This window comes from Podarcis erhardii, assembly GCF_964252035.2.
Source record: "Podarcis erhardii genome assembly, chromosome: 10".
Classification (NCBI taxonomy): Eukaryota; Metazoa; Chordata; class Lepidosauria; order Squamata; family Lacertidae; genus Podarcis; species Podarcis erhardii.
In genome coordinates, this window is record NC_138500.1 from 58,050,227 (window position 1) to 58,069,784 (window position 19,558).

A 19,558-nucleotide genomic window follows, 5' to 3' on the forward strand; every position below is an offset into this window, starting at 1 on the left:
TAATAAATATTATTCAAAAAAAAAAAAACAACAAATGCTATTAAAATAATCCTATGCATAACCATTTCCTGTTAGCCATTTAAACTGGCTTTCACCAATTACAGTAAAAGCTACAATAGCCGCTGATTCATGAAATGTCAAAAACACCCAGTAATCACTGCCTCTTATGGTTTTTATGACACAAAGTCACAATAACTTTATTTGTTCTTTCTTTGGGAATTTGCGCAATAATATTCACAGAAGGATTTTTTTTGGGGGGGGGGAGCTGATGGACACAGGAAGGGAAGCTGCGGCAACACAAAGAAATAATGTGTTCCTAGCAATGCAGCAATTTTGTCACTGGATATGTTTGGTTGCGTGAATAAAATTCTCCCAGGGATAAGAGGCTTCGACACTGGCAATGCTAGAATAATCTATGGAAATGGTGCATAATTTATCTGCTCTGATCACGATGCAGATATCTGCACTAGGACTTGTCTTTCCCTTTGGCACAAAGTTCTTGTAATTCAAACGTATGATAAATTGGCACTTTTCAAAAAGATTTTAATCTTTTGGCAACTGCTTTATATAAAGCAAGGGTGGATACGCTATTCTTATTCCCCCGGCACAGAATGAAACTGTTTGCATTTCAAAGTACTGCAACATTAACGTCACTGCGATCTGTGAAGGATCTCAACTACTGTACTCAACAGTGGTGAAGAGAAGGGCTAGCTCTGTGGTGGCACCTATTTTATGAGATGATCTCTACTTGGAGATCAGGTGGGCATCAACAGTTGCGTGTTTCTGCCAGCAACTGAAAACGTACCTGTCAGGGTTTCTGGGAGAAGTGAGGAGATGGCAGAGGAGACGGAAAGCGAGTGGGAGGAGGGAGAGAGAGACGAGGAAGAAGATGACGGAATTCGAAGGGAATCTATGAGCCTAAGCAGTGAGTCAGAGGATTCCCAAAAGGGAGCTAGCATGATCAGGCGAAAAGCAGGAGAAGAGAGAAGCTGTGAAAAGTCAGGGAAGGAGGGGAGAAAGCCCAGTGAAGCACAGACGCTGTCAGAGGGGTCTCAGCCGGAACGGAGTAAAGGGGGTGGAGTTGTCAGCCTCTCGGAGGGAGGAGGAACAGGAGAAAACAGAGAGAGGGGGTTGGAGCAAGGTGTTCAGCCGGAAAGGGTAGAGAGTGGAGCAGGGGGCAGTATAGAGGACGAAGGAAAGGTCAAAAGCAACGTACGCGCGCCAAGTTCAAACATAGAGGCGCGCGGAAGTGGGGAAAGCTCAGAGGAGGAGCCCGGCCCCAAAGCCAGAAGGAGGGGGCAGGAGGCGGCAGAGGATTCAGCCTCAGGCGAATCCCGGAAAGAGAGAACCCAGGGGGGCAGAAAGACCCTGCGGAAAAGAAAGGAGAGGAAGAGGTGGTCTAGAGCCAGGCTATTAAGTTGGTGTGGAGGAGGGGAGGAGTCAGAGGGGGACTTCGGCGGTCTAACGTGACAGACGTACAGCCACAATGCTGAACTGTGAAAGAAGCAATTATCTTCAATAAACTTTTCCTGTAAGTAAACTACAACGGAGTAAGGTCTCTCGTGAGCTGGGACCCACCTGGGTGGCTGTGACAGAAAGTCCCCCTCCCTCTGAAAGCAAAAATTTTTTTTTGCGAAGCTCACGAACGGGGCAGCCATGAGTGCTGAGGAACAGCTGGCTGCACTCCGGGATCAGATTACCACTCTCACAACGGCAGTCATTGCTTCGCAGAAGAAGAATGCTGACTTGGAGAAAGCGTGCCAGGATTTGCAAGCAAGGTGGGAAAATGCGGACAAGGCGGGGACCCCGGGCTCCAGAGCGGAGGGCATTGCGCTTGGAAGGAGGGGGGGTGCCCTAGTTTCGCATTTTAATGGCAACTTGCAAGACTATACCAACTTCAGGGCAGATGTCGTGTATGCACTGCATTTACTCCGTCATGATTTTAGAGATGAGGAGGAGAGAGTGGGATTTATTGTTTCGCACCTGCATGGGGAGGCCAGGGCTTGGCTACGCAATCTGTGGCGCGAAGATGGACCAGCCCGTCGCAATGCAGATGCGTTTATCAAGGCAATGGATGCTTGTTTTCAATCCTCTGTGGATAAGGACATTGCGCGCCGGCAGATGCACGGGCTGAGGCAGGGGAGAGCCACTGTACGCCAATATCATTCTAAATTTTTTGCATTGCTCACCGCCTTAGATTGGCCGAAGGACAGTCTACCGGTCAGGGATCTTTTTTGGGAGGGATTGAGCCCCTCCGTCAAGGATGAGATCGCAAGGGGGGACAGACCCCAGACCCTGGAAGACGTGGTGCAACGGGCTTTGGCTATAGGAATTCGACATGAGGGACGTCCGTGGCACGAGGAGGGGGGGCCCCAAGCGCGCGCGCAAGCAAAAGCTCTCCCTTTTGTGCACAGGGATTTCAGCCGTGCGCACCCCTCACCAATGGGGAAGGAAGGCGAAGAGCCAATGGAGATTGGTGGTGCTAGGGCTCAAAAGCCATCCCAGAGCCCCATCCCTGCTGCAGCCAAAGCGAAGCCTCCTAGAGGGACCAGGAAGTGTTACATCTGCGACAGTGCACACCATATGGCGAAAGAGTGCCCCCAGAGGCTCCAGAAGCACACTGCAGCACTAGCAACTGTGACAGCAGAGGTGCAATCAGAGGAGCAGCTTCAGGGAAACTGCAGTGCCTGGCTGGAAGCAGAGCTACTGGGGCTCAGCCAGGCGGATCTGTAGAGAAGTCCCCAGCATCCTTGCAGCGCATGGACCCTTTACCTCCCAAACCAGCAGTTTTACTCACAGCAACACTCCAGCTGCCTGATGGGCGACTTCTCGAGGTTCCAACAACCATCGATTCGGGAAGCAACGCCGATTTCGTGGGATTACAGTTCGTCAAGCAGCATAACATAGCGCTCCTGCCTGCAACGACGCCTCTGAACGTGGTCACGGTAGACGGCAGGAAGTTGCTGGGGGGGCAAGTGGTGCAGCAAACCCCTCCCATGATGATGCAAATTGGAGACCATCGAGAGCTTATTAGTTTCAATGTCACCCACTTATCGGACACGCCCATCGTGTTGGGCATGAGTTGGCTGGACAGGCACAGTCCCGCGGTTGCTTGGTACCAGAGGCAGATCACCTTTTGTTCATCGTATTGCGCCCAGAATTGCATCCAAACCGATCAAGGAGGAGAAGCCGAACAGCAGCTGCATCTGAGTATGGTGCAAGCGGTTCCTCACAAGTACGCGGAGTTCTTGGAGGTTTTCTGCGAAAAGGAAGCTGACAAATTGCCGCCTCACAGACCTTACGACTGCGCGATTGACTTAGTGCCAGGCGCGCAGTTGCCAACTGCCAAGCTGTACTCCATGTCGGAAGACGAGCTGCAAGAGCTTCGGGAGTTCATAGAACACAACCTCAAGCGCGGATTCATCCAGGAATCTAAAGCAGCGGGAGGCAGTCCTGTTTTCTTTGTGAAAAAGAAAGACACGCCCCAGAAGAGGCTCATTGTGGACTACCGGTTCATAAACAGACTAACTAAGCCCAAGGCCTTCCCCATGCCCAAAATTGACGACCTTTTGGCTACAGTCAGGAGGGGGAAGATTTTTACCAAGCTGGATTTACGTGGAGCTTACAACCTCATCCGCATCAGGAAGGGCGACGAGTGGAAGACGGCCATGTTCACTCCTTTGGGCACGTACGAATACAGAGTTATGCCCTTCGGTCTACAAAATGGCAGCCATGTTTTCCAAGCATTCATGCATCACGTCCTGGCAGGTCTCCTCTACAAGAAGTGTGTCTGTTTTCTCGACGATATCCTGATTTTCTCGGAATCGCCAGAGGATCACGATAAGGACGTGAAGGAAGTTCTGCAGAGGCTGAAGGAACACAGGCTGTACGCCAAGTTGGAGAAGTGCCAGTTTGATGTGAGAGAGGTAGATTTCCTTGGCTACAAGCTGTCCGACGAGGGACTGGCCATGGACAAGACTAAAGTCCAAGCGCTGTTGGACTGGAAAAGCCCTCGAAATCGGAAGGAGGTCCAGAGGTTCATCGGCTTTGCCAATTTTTATCGCAAGTTTATTAAAGGTTTTGCAAACGCGACGGCGGCAATCACTGACACCCTCAGTTCCAAGAAGAAGAAGTTCGTCTGGACCGAACAAGCAGAGCGATCCTTTCGGAAGCTTAAAAGCCTTTTCGCCTCCGAGGAGCAGCTGCTGCACGTGAATCCTGGCAGGCCCATGCGGGTAGAGACAGATGCATCAGACAGAGCAGTTGGGGCCGTCCTCTTGCAAGAGGACTCGCAAGGCAACTGGAGACCGGGTGCATTCTACTCCCGGAAGCTCAGCAAGACGGAGCGCAACTACACCATATGGGACAGGGAGTTGTTGGCCATTCATGCAGCTTTCAAAGCGTGGCGACACTTCTTGATAGGAGCCAAGCACACGGTGCAGGTCCGCACGGATCACAAGAACTTGGAGTATTGGCGGACGGCTAAATTGCAAACCCAACGACACATGCGCTGGGCGGAATTCTTTGCGGATTTCGATTTCAAAATAGAATACATCCCTGGAGACTCCAATGTTATAGCAGACGCGCTGTCCCGAAAGCCTCAATACCTGGAGGAAGTAGCTCCAATCGCAGCGAAGTACATTTTCGCACCGCAGGCGTGGACGTGCGCTACCATCGCAGTCGACCTGGACGCGGTGCGACGCGCGCTGCAAGAGGATCAGTTTGCACAATCCAAGATGGAGGAGCTCCGCAGAGGGTCGCCTGACAACAATGAGTTTCAGTTGCAGGATGGACTTTTGACTCGCAAGGGCGCCCTTTACGTGCCCACCGACGAGCTTCGCGCCACGGTTTTGCAACAATTGCACGATGCCCCGAGTGCGGGCCATTTCGGCAAAGAGAAGACGATGGAGTTGGTGGCAAGGGACTTTTGGTGGCCCCAGATGAGAGGAGAGGTGGCGGACTACGTAGCCAGGTGCGATATCTGCCAGAGGTCCAAACCAGTGCATCAGAAGCAGGCGGGATTGTTAGAACCGCTGGAGACACCGCAGCAACCGTGGGAGAGGGTAGCGTTGGACTTTGTTACAGACCTGCCCAGCTCCAGAGGTAAGACGGCGGTGTTAGTGGTTGTGGACTTGTTCACCAAGATGGCGCACTTCATTCCTTGTGCCAAGGTGGCGACGGCAGAACAGACCGCAAAGCTCTTCATCGATCACGTCTTCAGAGTGCATGGACTACCGCAGTCCGTCTTGTCCGACAGGGGGCGCCAATTTGTTTCCACTTTCTGGCGGAAGCTTCTGGGTATCTTGCACGTCAAGATCAACCTGACGTCGGCGAGGCATCCACAGACCAACGGTCAAGCGGAGAGGGTCAACGCGATCATGCAGCAGTACCTACGGTGTTACGCCAACCAGCGACCCGCGGCGTGGGTGGACTACCTGCCGATGGCTGAGTTCGCCTACAACAACACGAAGCACGCATCCACCGGGGTGACGCCTTTCTTCGCGAACTATGGACGTCATCCCAGAACCTTCCCGAGCTTTACAGCGCCTGAAGGGGGGGGACCTCAAAATGCCGACCAGTTTGCAGCAGAGTTGCAAGAGGTGCACGAGGAGCTGCGGAGACATTTGGAGCTGGCAAAGCAGGCGTATAAGGTGCAAGCCGATAAACACAGAAGGGCGGGGGAAGACATTCAGGTTGGGGACTGGGTATGGTTAGCAGCCCACGCGATGCCGGCCAGGTCGTTGGCCAAAAAGAAGTTAGAACACAGGCAGCTAGGACCATATCAAGTTGAGGCTAAGATCAATCCGGTGGCTTTTCGCCTAGCCCTTCCGGAGGGCTCCAGGGTGCACCCGGTCTTTCATAGGTCGGTGCTCACTCCCTACAAAGCCCCACACAGGTTTCAAGAGTCAGAAGCACCTCCAGAGCCACGTAGAAGGGCGCCTGAGAGAGGGGAGTCGCCAAGACCAGAACCTCTTAATGAGGTCACAGAGATACTGGATTCACGATGGGGGGAGGAGGGAGTTGAATATTTTCTCGCCAGGGAAGGCACTCCAGTCTCTGCAAATAGCTGGGTGCCGGGTTACGCTTTGGACGAACCCCTGTTGAAGGAGGAGTTTCATGCAATTTTTCCGCACAAACCCATGCCCGAGGAGTATTTTGATGATTGGCTTTTCACGCCCACTTTGTCGGGCAGCACGTTCGGGGGTTTCTCCTCGCCCGAGGGCTCTACGCCCAAAACAAGCCCGACCAGGGATCCCCGCCTGGGGGGGGGAGAGACAAACCCTTATTGGTGGGTGGATCAGCCAAGGGAGGTATGGAGTCAGAGGTGGATGATAGGTCCTTGGCAGGCAGCGCCAGGAGAAGCAGTGAGGGAGGAAGAGACTGTGATGCCTTCAGGGGGGGAACCCGAGTTCGAACACACGTATACGGAGCTGCCAGAGGAGAAGATTGACGTGGACACCCGGTATCCTGAACCGACCCAGGAAGAACCACATTTCCCTCAACCTGCACCCAGCGACCGGGAGGGGGGAAGGGGGGGCTTCGAGGGGGGGATGGATGTCAGGGTTTCTGGGAGAAGTGAGGAGATGGCAGAGGAGACGGAAAGCGAGTGGGAGGAGGGAGAGAGAGACGAGGAAGAAGATGACGGAATTCGAAGGGAATCTATGAGCCTAAGCAGTGAGTCAGAGGATTCCCAAAAGGGAGCTAGCATGATCAGGCGAAAAGCAGGAGAAGAGAGAAGCTGTGAAAAGTCAGGGAAGGAGGGGAGAAAGCCCAGTGAAGCACAGACGCTGTCAGAGGGGTCTCAGCCGGAACGGAGTAAAGGGGGTGGAGTTGTCAGCCTCTCGGAGGGAGGAGGAACAGGAGAAAACAGAGAGAGGGGGTTGGAGCAAGGTGTTCAGCCGGAAAGGGTAGAGAGTGGAGCAGGGGGCAGTATAGAGGACGAAGGAAAGGTCAAAAGCAACGTACGCGCGCCAAGTTCAAACATAGAGGCGCGCGGAAGTGGGGAAAGCTCAGAGGAGGAGCCCGGCCCCAAAGCCAGAAGGAGGGGGCAGGAGGCGGCAGAGGATTCAGCCTCAGGCGAATCCCGGAAAGAGAGAACCCAGGGGGGCAGAAAGACCCTGCGGAAAAGAAAGGAGAGGAAGAGGTGGTCTAGAGCCAGGCTATTAAGTTGGTGTGGAGGAGGGGAGGAGTCAGAGGGGGACTTCGGCGGTCTAACGTGACAGACGTACAGCCACAATGCTGAACTGTGAAAGAAGCAATTATCTTCAATAAACTTTTCCTGTAAGTAAACTACAACGGAGTAAGGTCTCTCGTGAGCTGGGACCCACCTGGGTGGCTGTGACAGTACCTCTTCACCCAAGCTTCTCCCGGCTAACTCCTAGTATCTCTGGCTACTGCATAAATGACGCAGAAGTTTTACAGTTGTTTTACTGATACAGCTTTTATTGCTGTCCTGTTTGTTTCATTGTCCTGGCATAATAATGGGTGGAGGGCAGATCACTTTAATAAAGAAATAAGAGAAATCACAACTGTGTATAACTAAGGAGAGAATTATGCTTCTCTCCCTGGCTGTAGGAATATTCGTCTTTCTTATGCTTATGAACAAGGGTGCTGCTCCTACCACACTGCGGACACCGCAATTTTAGCTCACACTCCCAAGTGGTGACCTGTTGAGTTTTCCTCTGACATGTATCCCGTAGGAATGTTAGCTAGCCCTTACAGGACCCGCTCACGTTCCTGAAAATTCAAAAACAAGCCTCACAGCCAAGCATAATTCAGTATGCTTTTCATGTCTAGCCAAGCGGTCCTCTGTGTTGGCCTCTCGAGGGACCAATCAAGCAGAAGAGTGAATGCTACGCAAAGCGTTTTGCTCTCTTAATACCTCCTCCACCTTAATCCACAATGCCCCAAATGTGCCATTAAAGAGACGGACCAGCAAAAACAAGCGAAAACAAAGTAATTATGTTCTTGGGGCTGTGCAATGATAGATAAGAACACACACTCCCTGTTTCTAACCATACAAAGGGGGGGGGGTCCATTTTATGTGAATGGAAAGGCCAGCAGACAAGCTATACCATATGCAAACAACCCATACTTCTATTACAAATAAAGCACATTAAATAAAACATGTAAAATTTGATTCTGGAGGAATCAGAGATACTACTTTTAATAGGTATAAGTATATTTGGCAAACTTATTATTTGTACCCCGCCCATCTGGCTGGGTTTCCCCAGCCACTCTGGGTGGCCTCCAACAAAGTTTATAAATACATCAAAATGTCACATATTAAAAGCTTCCCTGAACAGGGAATCCCCTCTTAGTTCAATAGGACTTACTCCTAGGTGTGTGTGTGTGTGTGTGTGTGTGTTTCTAGATTCAGTAGGTCTTACACAGATTCAGATTCTAGATTCAGGTGTTGGTCTTACACAGTCAAAATAAATTTAAAAATTCAAAAAATCATCCAGTAGCACCTTAGAGATCAACTAAGTTTGTTCTGGGTATGAGCTTTTGGGTAGTATCTGAAGAAGTGTGCATGTACATGAAAGCTTATACCCAGAACAAACTTAGTAGGTCTCTAAGGTGCTACTGGATGATTTTTTAAAATTTTTAAATTTATATATATGTGTGTATACATAGGAGGCAACTCCTAGGGGCTGAGGTCCCTTTGCTCCTCAATAAAATATCTGATGCCCCCCCCAAAGTTGGTAGACATTACCATTAATATGGTGTGTGTGCACCATGTCATGTGATCAATTATGTTGGGCGGGGCTTACCTGTCCCCCAATATTTCATTCAAATTGGCACCCCTATGTGTGTGCATGTGTATGAATGACTGTAACCTAAAATGTACAATAAATTGCGTCGAGCAATCTATACCTCTATAAAAGGTTCGCAATTTAATTTTTAGAATAGGAAGACTCTGCAAGGTTTAAAACATATAAGCAGTAAACCCGAAGACCAATAGAGATCAGCTGATATTCTGAGCAAGCAGTAACTTTTCAATTCTCCAGGATTTTTTTAAAAGAATCCATTTTATTATTAGAGCCCACTTGTTGCATGCCAAATATCCCTGGCAACTCTGGATCAGGGATGAGCGGGAACAGGTCTAAGAAAAAGCTTTTACTAGCCAGAGACGGCAGACCAATGTTCTGACTCCTTCGTGTGAGGCAGTTTCTGTCGTTCATATTTTTAAGCTTCACAGACAAGCCACAGTTTGTCTTCGTCTCGATAAGGCACAGTTGCCCATCCTTTGACTTAGCTCCCTGTCAATGAATGACAACGCTCTCTGCATAATCCCAGCACCTGTGTCAAGCTCTGGGATTGTCAAGCACTTTGCTGGAGCCCACGCCACAGTAAAGGCCTGTTGCTAATCCCTGGAGCCTCTTGGCTCTGCTGCTCCTTCTCTTTGCTGTTGCTGACAATTCACCTGAGCTCTCTGAACAAGCAAGCAAGCAAGCGCCCTAGCAGTGAGAAGCACATAGAGAAGCCTCTGAGGCCTCTCCATGTCTTGCCTCCACTCTCTGGGAGGTGGTACAGCCTCGGCCCAGAGGGAGAGGCAAGAGAATGGGCACTGCCAATAGCGGCTGGGGGGGGGGGGAAGCACCTTGCCCAAAGGATCCCAATTCCAGATGACACCCAGGTTTTTTAGATACCGTATTTTCCCGTGTATTGGACAAGGTTTTTTGACTCAGAAGTCATGTCCATTTCCGAGCACAATTCAAAGTGTTGGTGCTGACCTTTAAAACCCTAAACGGCCTCAGTCCTGTATACCTGAAGGAGCATCTCCACCCCCATCATCCAGCCCGGACACTGAGATCCAGCGCTGAGGGCCTTCTGGTGGTTCCTTCACTGCAAGAAGTGAGGTTACAGGGAACCAGGCAGAGGGCCTTCTTGGTAGTGGCGCCTGCCCTGTGGAGCACCTTCCCAGCAGATGTCAAGGCAATAAACAACTATTTTACTTTTAAAAGACAACTGAAGGCGGTCCTGTTTAGGGAAGTTTTTAATGTCTGACGCTGTATTGTATATTCAGTTGGAAGCCATCCAGAGTGGGCGGGGTATAAATAATAAAAGAAAGAAAAAAGAAGCTGAGGTTGTCCAATACACAGATAGTGGCATGGGGGGGGGGGAGAAGCGGCGCGGTGCCAGCCAGTTAGTTGGCGGGAGCGCGGCTTCCCCCGATGCTGTAGAGAGCAGCAAGCAATCTGGGGGGTTTTTCCTGCCCGCAGCTGCGTGGGGAGAAGCTGCGCGCCACCAGCCAGCTCGTTGGTGGGAGCGCAACTTCCCCCATGCCGCTGCATGCGGCAGGCACTCCCTGAGTCGTTTCCCGCGTGCGGCAATACTGGGGGAGGTTGCGCGCATGCCAGCCATCCAATTGGTGAGAGCGCAAGCTCCTCCGGTGTTGACGCACGTGGGAAACGATCTAGGGCAGGGGTCTGCAACCTTTAAGACAAAAAGAGCCACTTGGACCCGTTTCCGAAGAAAAAAAAACTGGGAGCCGCAAAACTCGTCATTATAAAAATAACTTTTTTGTCACTTTTTTATTATTTCTTTGTTTGACCCCCTCAGAATCACTCCTCCTCATAGAAATAAACGTTAAATTAACAAGTTACCTTTGTGTGTGTGTGTGTTCTTCACTCCCCTTCAAAACAGTGACCAGCGTACATGCCCCTTACAATGTAGCGGGCGGGCGGGAAGGTGACGTCGGGACGGTGCGTGACTAACGCACGCACCGCCCCCATGCGACGTCACAGCCAGTACAGTGCCCGCCACAGTGGGGAGTGTCGGGGCGCACAATGCACCTCCTCCCCTCGCTAGTATCTGCCCCAGAGCCGCAGCAAAGGTGTAAAAGAGCCACATGCAGCTCCGGAGCCGTGGGTTGCAGACCCCTGATCTAGGGAGTGTTTCCTGCCCGCAGCTGCATGGGGAGAGAGGCTCAACAACTTTGGGCCATCTCTCCTCATTTTCTTAAAACTGAGACCCCCCAAATGGTGTGTGGGTGTCTTATACATGGGGGTGTCTTATAGACGGGAAAATACGGTAAATGAGGTTGGGTGGGCGGTACTCATTTTAATTTATTTTTAAGCAACAGAAAAGAAGATTATTTGGGAAATGTAAAATTGCATACATGCCTAATATCTGCAGTTCTGGGGATTAGCTTTTCATCCCCCGGTTCCGACAGACACTTCCCCTGTCCCTCTTCTGGAGAAGGTCCTCCCTCAGGCTGACTAAGGCTGGTTCTATTCCAAAACCACATCTAAACCCAGAATGAAATGGGTCTTGATATTCAGTTTCCTCCAAGAGTACCTGCACCACCACCCTCTTGAGCGACTTGCCCTCCAAAGGGGTATTAGCAACTGGGAAGTAGAGTTGGAACAATCTCCCCCTTGGTCTCCTTGAACACGCAGAGAACTGAAAAGGCCAGGTAAGAGATTAGTTGTGCACAGACACGCTCCCCTGGCGAGGAGGGGACTGAGGCAGCTGGGGGAAGGCAGGGACCTCCAGACCTCACAACTGCTTCATTGGGAAGGGTTGCTGGGATCACTAGGCCTGCAATGTTTTGGTTTTTTCAAAGTTAACCACATGGACACTGTGTTTATTTTTATTGCTGACCTACTCTTGACTCCGGCTCCTGACAATAGGCCTCAAAAACTTAAACTGATCTCATGAAATAGGTCTCCGATGTGCCCTGGATGCCCCAGGCACTGTTTGAGCAGTGGCACACAGAAGGGCACTGAGGCAAGCGATGTTGTCTTCAAAGTGAACCTTGCAAAGTGGTCACAGTGAACTACTGGTGGTTCTATGAATCAACTGGCGCAGAAGCACACCAAAAAAGCCTCAATGGAAAATCTACCTGTAGACCGTCATGCACTCTACTGAGCGCCCGGTATTCCTCAAGAAAAGTTTCTCACCACTTGCATTCTAGAATCCATCTGGACAGCTTTGGTGTGGAGCACTCCTGTTTAGTGCTATTTTGGTTACACCTTTATTATTTATACCCCACCCATCTGGCTGAGTTTCCCCAGCCACTCTGGGCGGCTTCCAATCGAATATTAAAAGCACAATACAGCATTAAACATAAAAAACTTCCCTAAACAGACTAATCACCTCTGAACATCGAAATAGAGATAATAATACCTCGGGTTAAGTACTTAATTAGTTCCGGAGGTCCGTTCTTAACATGAAACTGTTCTTAACCTGAAGCACCACTTTAGCGAATGGGGCCTCCCACTGCCACCGCGCCACCGGAGCACGATTTCTGTTCTCATCCTGAAGCAAAGTTCTTAACCCGAGGTACTATTTCTGGGTTAGCGGAGTCTGTAACCTGAAGCGTATGTAACCAGAGGTACCACTGTAGAGGCAAGGCAGCAAAGAGTAATGGAACCAGAAATGGGCCATTACTTGTAAATGTGCTATAAACTTTGATTTAGTACTAGGTATGAAAGCATTCCTAAAAATAACCATTTGTTTGCTGAATATATGTCATGGAGAGCCTTCCACCTCCCCCCCCAACCCCCCCTCTCTCTGCTATACAGTGGTACGTCAGGTTACATACACTTCAGGTTACAGAGGCTTCAGGTTACAGACTCCGCTAACCCAGAAATAGTACCTCTGGTTAAGAACTTTGCTTCAGGATGAGAACAGAAATCATGTTCCAGCAGCGTGGCGGCAGCGGGAAGCCCCATTAGCTAAAGTGGTACCTCAGGTTAAGAACAGTTTCAGGTTAGGAACGGACCTCTGGAACGAATTAAGTACTTAACCCGAGGTACCACTGTAATGCTTAATTGAGAAGTTCTTCATTTAAACTACAAAAGCTCCTCTGAATCTGTTTTAAAAAACAACAACAGGGACGTAATCTCTGACAGCCAGTAGCTAATTAAGTGAGATTTGAACTCGATTAATTTTGGCAGTGTCCTATTACGAGGGAATCCAGACAAGCCAGAGGAAAATAACGCAAACCAATTGCTGTTGCTGCTATTTTCAAAAATCTTTTAGCACATGCAGTGGATTAGTAATAACATGCCAAAACACGAAGAGCTATTGACATTTAAAAAAAAAAAGCAACAACCCCACCATACTGAAGTACAATAATTTAAAGTGTTTCCACACTGCTTATTAACTAAATAGCAGCAATTATGTAATTAAGGGTGATGACTGCTAAATGTACCACAACAAACCTTTGCCTAGTTAATTGTAAGCTACTTCCTACTGAGATTTTACACACCAAAAAGCACAACCCAATGACATTCCATGCTTGGCTTTCAACCAAAAAGCTGCAACCAAATGATCACAAAACACCATGCAGTCCAAATACAGCTGTACATGACATCAGTATGGCCGTGCAGAGCTGACACACACACTCAACGTTTAAAGATCAGTCAAGAATACACACGTGGAATCATATAAAGAAGCCATCCAGGTTGGCGTTGAAAAACTAGGTATCTGTGGAAGATTAAGAGGCAAACTTGGAACTTTTGGAAGAGCTACATTGGGAAGACTGTTGGTGATGGTCCTGCAGAGAAATAGACAACGTAGGAGCACAATAAAAATAGATTGTAAAAAGGAAAGCTGGAGGAGTAGGTGCAAACCAAATGGGGACCAAATTTGGCATAGGGCCTTCCGGAAACACTTACTTGACAGGCTGCCATGATTCTTGTTCAAGACCTCTGTGAAGGGACTGGGCAATGGAGGACTCCATGAGATCAATGTAGCGGATGACCAAGGGAACAAAAATCTCCTGCAAGTGCTTGTGAAACTTTCCATTGCACAAAAGTGCTTGAAAAACAAACAGACAAAAAAAAAATAGGTTGCAATTATTTCCCTAGCTTTGGTTATGACAGGATTTAAAGATGACACTATGTGCTGACGGCATTCCGCCAGAGGTTACTTAAACACCTTAATTATAAATACTTGTGTTGTGAGGGAACCATAACAGCAATCTAATGTCACGTTTTGTGGTGTTTACTGCCATAGTTATTGATATTCTTCAATAAAAATGTGCGCAGTATCATAAATACTGGTTTATTAGTGCTTTTAAAATTAACTAGATATTGTTGTTGTTATCATCATCTTCAATTATTAGTATATTGCAGGTCTCAGGGAAGTTGACAACATACATATACAATACGAAAATACAAAACAAAAACAACCTCCATGTCCCCAACACATTTTAAAAGGGCATTGGATGTCAATCAGCCAAAGGCCTGGTTAAAGAGGAACATCTTCACCTGGCTCCTAAAGGTGTATAATGAAGGCACCAGGCGGACTTCCCTGGGGAAAGCATTCTACAAACAGGGAGTCACTGCAGAAAAGGCCCATTCTCATGATGGCACCCTCTGGACCTCTTTTGGAAGAGTCGCGAAAAGGAGCACCCCAGAAGATGATCTGAGGGTCCAGGTAGGTTCATACGGAGAGAGGAGGTCCTTAGGGTATAGCGGCCCTGAGTCATTTAAAGCTTTATAGGACAAAACCAGCACTTTGAATAGGGCCCAGAAACTAACTGGTAGCCAGTGCAGTCAAACCATCAGTGCTGAAACTGTCTTGCCTTGGTGAGCAACCTGGCTGCTGAATTCTACACTAGCTGAGGTTTCCGAACCGTCTTCAGAGGCAGTGTCTTGCAGTAATCTAACCTCGAGGTTACCAGAGCCTAAATAACAGTAGTTAGGCTACCCCTGGGGGACTAGCAATGGAGATGAAGGTTTGTCCCACCCACACAAGTTACAGTGGTACCTCTGGATGCAAATGGGATCCGCTCCGGAGCCCCGTTCGCATCCTGAGCAGAACACAACCCGCATCTGCGCGGGTTGCAATTCGCCGCTTCTGCGCATGCACGTGACATCATTTTGAGCATCTGTGTGTGCGCGAGCGGTGAAACCCGGAAGCAACCCGTTCCGTTACTTCTGGGTCGCTGAGGAATGCAACCTGAAAACGCTCAACTTGAAGCATATTTAACACGAGTTATGACTGTATTTCCACTTATGCAGTGAACTTCCCTCCCTTCCCTTCTCCCCACGTGTCCCGACACACCCCAATCTGCTCCGAAGAGTTGAGCGACATCCCCACCTGAACCAATCTGGGAGGCATTCAGGGCGAGGAAAGGGAAGGGAAGTTCTGTTGCACAAGCGGAAGTCCTTAAGCAAACTGGGTGACTTAGGGATATAATCCTATTCACACAGGATTCGATCCAGAAAGACCCTGTTTGCACATGCTTTTGATTCGCCTGCTTGGAGGTGAACACATTTTGGATCAGGAGATCTGGCATAAGCTAACGCCATTTACAATTCATATGTTAAAAAATGAACTGAAGCGCTTCCTAATTTGCCAACTGCCTTGTTGAGGCCATGATCCTGTGCAGACTGATTTGAATGCACGCCCCACTGAACTCAATGGAACCTCTAGTGAGTGTGCACAGGATTGCGCCCCAAGTGCATTTTCCTATGTGGAGCTGCAAGTTGTTGTTCTTGTTATTAATATTAATATTATTTGAATTTATATACTGACCTATACCTGGAGGTCTCAGGGCGGTTCACAAAAAAAATCACAGTATATAAAATAAAAATAAAAGCAACAACCCAATAATACCCCGCCCCAAAGAGCCACATTTTAAAAAGGTATGGGGATGTTGATTAGGTCAACCAAAGACCTAGTTTTTGTTTTTTTTATTAAAGATTTTCTTGTTTTACAGAAGTATGTGTAATGTCTCTCGTATTTTTTCCATGTAACATTTTTACAAATCAGTTTCATTTGTTGACACATTGGGGGGGGGAAGGGGGGGAAGATGGGGGGGGGTTGGGTGGCGATGTTTCTATTTTGCTTAATGTATGTAGGGTTTGGTGTCAGCGTTGCTCGTGCTGTTCATTTGTGCTTCTTTGCTGGTGAGAGAGGTTGGGGTTGGCCTAGGGTGTGGTTGTTTGTTTGTGATTGGCTGTGGTGATTTTTGTTTTCGTGTGTGAGTGGGGTGGGTGGTTGTTTTGGATCAGGTTAGCCATATTGATTTGTATGCTGTTGGTGGATTATTGTCATGGTCTTGTTGGGCTGTGATAAAGGGGAGCCATACCGGGGTAAAGGCGTCTTCTTCTGTTTGTCCCCATGTCAGTTTCAGCTTATTGGTTAATTTTTCTAGTAGGGCTGTTTCCCATAGTATTTAACCAAAGGCCTAGTTAAAAAGGAACGTTTTTGCCTGGCGCCTAAAGGCATATAATGAAGGTGCCAGGTGAACATCCCTGGGGAGAGCATTCCACAGACGGGGAGCCAGTGCAGAGAAGACCGGTTCTCATGTTGCCAGCCTCCAGACCTCTCGAATGAGGGCCTCAGAAGATGATCTCAGGGTCCGCGTAGGTTGCTCTCACCTGCCAACTTGATATGGATATTGGGCTGCAGGTGAAGCCTGAGCGACTCATTCCTGGTAGGGACTTATATCCCCCTGTGTTTCCTTCACATTAACAGCGTTTGTTATTGAATAACATCTCGGAAAGAAACACGGTTAAAAAAAAAAAAAAGCAAAGCAGCAAAGCCAAGCTTCAGCCACCATAAACATATTTTTGCACTTAGGTTCATTAAAGCCATCAGGAAAAAAAAAAACACCATCTCCCAAAGCACCCACATTAGACCCAGTACACCTGCTCTCTAGACACCACATACTGTTGTTCTTATAACATGTCTTTTAAATGCCAGCAACTATCCATCGTTTCTCCCCACTACGCTGCTGTGCTCCACACCTTTCCCTCTGCAACCTCTCATTCCCAACCTCACCTTGATCTCTCCCCACTATTCTCAGCTCCACAGCTTCTATGGACCTTGATCCAAGACCTGAAGGGAACACATCTCTGACTGCATAATGTACATGCACCCTTTCTCCCCCTCCATTAGCTCTTGTGTTTTTTTGGTAGATTGTTGTACTATGCCATGGGTAGGCAAACTAAGGCCCGGGGCCCGGATCCGGCCCAATCGCCTTCTAAATCCCACAGACAGTCCAGGAATCAGCATGTTTTTACATGAGTAGAATGTGTCCTTTTATTTAAAATGCATCTCTGGGTTATTTGTGGGGCCTGCCTGGTGTTTCTACATGAGTAGAATGTGTCCTTTTATTTAAAATGCATCTCTGGGTTATTTGTGGGGCATAGGAATTCGTTCGTTATTTTCCCTTCAAAATATAGTCCGGCCCCCCACAAGGTCTGACAGACAGTGGACTGGCCCCATGCTGAAAAAGTTTGCTGATCCCTGTGCCATGCTATGGCTCCTTATGAGCATATTGGTACGAATCTGCATAAGCCTGAGGATACATTTCCATGGGCTTATTTATGTTCCAATTTTGGGGAGCCCAAATGGCGTTTCCGTGTGCTGCTCTGGTTCGCCAGAAGCGGCTTAGTCATGCTGGCCACATGACCCGGAAGCTGCACGCCGGCTCCCTCAGCCAATAAAGCGAGATGAGCGCCGCAACCCCCAGAGTCAGTCACGACTGGACCTAATGGTCAGGAGTCCCTTTACCTTTTTTTAAAGCCCCACAAAAAGGTCAAGCTGAGAAGGCAGCCTGTCTGTACGGCTGCTCGGAATGAAGACTTGCCAACACACATTCTTCCCTGTAGCATGTTAGAAAACAACAACCCACACTTTCATCTCACAGTTTTATGTTCCGAAAAGGAAGCTTCGGCACTGTGTGCTTAATAATAATAATAATAATAATAATAATAATAATAATAATAATTTGTACCCCGCCCATCAGGCTGGGGTTTCCCCAGAATCTCTGGGTGGCTCCCAACAGAATATTAAAACACGGTAACACTTTAAAAACTTCCCTAAACAGGGCTGACTTCAGATGCCTTCTAAAAGTCAGATAGTTGTTTATCTCCTTGACATCTGATGGGAGGGCGTTTCACAGGGTGGGTGACACTACTGAGAAGGCCCTCTGCCTGGTTCCCTGTAACCTCACTTCTCAACTCTCAGAACCATTTGAAAACCAAGGCGCAGCTTCCAATTGGCTGCAGGAGCTTCCTGTTCTCAATCGGAAGCCGCGGAAGCCACGTCAGATGTTCAGCTTCCAAAAAACATTCGCAAACTGGAACACTCACTTCCAGGTTTGCGGCGTTCAAGAGTCGATTTGTTTGGGAGCCAAGCCATTTGACAACCAAGGTACCACTGTACTTCATTACTCAGCAATCCTTATAACCACCCAGAAGTTAGTAAAGAGAGGTTGCCGCGTCTATTCATGGCTCACCAGAGATTTGAACCAAGTATTTCCTGCCTCATTCCATCACAGCAGCTAAAGTGGTCCCTAAAGATCAAATCACCAGCCAGTGTCACAAATAGCAAAATGATACCATTTTTTTTTGGTATGGTATGAGGAAGCTGCCCACCATAAGCATATCAAACAGAAGTGGACTGAATTATCAAATGGATTTACGGGCCTATTTATATATATTTGCATAGGAATAGCAACATTAACACTCACTGGGATTTCCATCTAAATGTATGCAGATTTCTTACAGATGATGATATGCCGACATGGATTTAACACTAAGTAGACAGATGTGCATCAGAGTGTGAGGTTTAGCATCACTCCATATGGTCCAGTGGGAAGGATGAATATATGGCAACATATTATGCAAATTCCACCTCCACTCATTAAACATGGTAACGCTGAAGATAAGCATTTTAATGCTTGACCTTCATTCAGTGGCGTAGCGTGGGGGGTGCAGGGGGGGCCGGCCGCACCGGGCGCAACATCTGGGGTTAGGGCAAATCCACGGGTTAGGGGGCGCAAATCCACGGGTTAGGGGGCGCAAATTACTTGCCTTGCCCCGGGTGCTGACAACCCACGCTACGCCACTGCCTTCATTCAAACTTGAGTTTCTACGTAGTGGTAGATCTTAAGTACTTGACCTTTAGTCAAATATGGCTTTTTACTGAAGTCAAGGGCATACCTTCCAAATTACTTCATCCATTTTCAGTGTATATCTTATAAAACCATCCCAATCCTTCAAATTGAGGAAAAGAAAATTACAGCCCGACAAACTTTCATTGATATTTTGGCCTCTAACCCATTAGGTAAATATACACACATGCAGTAAGCACAAACAGTCTTCTGAAGCTATCTTAGAAATGATGGCATTTTAGGTGCCAGGGACAAAGTCGGTATATAGAGAAGAATCACGTGGTATAGAAGACGGAAGCAATTCAAGGTTTTCTTTCTGCATTATTTGAAAGAGAGGGCCACCTATCAAATGGTTGCAATTCCACGGGAAATGAATTAGCTTCTCATCCAAGGAATTTATAATATGGCTCTGTGGTTATATACATGTGATAGCAACACTACATCTGTTTCATTAAATAATCAAAAGGTTAAAATAATACTTAAAATGTTGGCAGGGTACTCATATCGGGTGTATCTGGAAACCATCTGCAGTTTCACAGATTTTGAGTTGACGGAAAGCTCTTGAGATAGTACAACATGCAGGTGTCAACCCTTCACGTTTCAAAGGCTGAAGATTAACTTCATCTACAATATGGGGACCTAACAGTTCTGCATTTCAAAAGAAACCCGAAAAAATCATCTCTGATACTG

At 48.1% G+C, this 19,558-nt stretch overlaps 1 protein-coding gene across 3 annotated transcripts in view; it reads right to left on the bottom strand.

The window, feature by feature from the left end:
• The window catches only part of CADPS2 (calcium dependent secretion activator 2), a 351,450-nt gene that overhangs the window by 59,052 nt on the left and 272,840 nt on the right, over nucleotides 1–19,558 (bottom strand). For 2 of the 3 annotated variants that reach the window (XM_081878161.1, XM_081878160.1), the window contains exon 19: nucleotides 13,632–13,773. In XM_081878161.1, the coding sequence (XP_081734287.1) occupies nucleotides 13,632–13,773 (142 nt within the window). Of the gene's footprint in view, nucleotides 1–13,390; nucleotides 13,511–13,631; nucleotides 13,774–19,558 lie in introns of all 3 variants that reach the window. The other variant, XM_081878159.1, reaches the window with a different exon arrangement.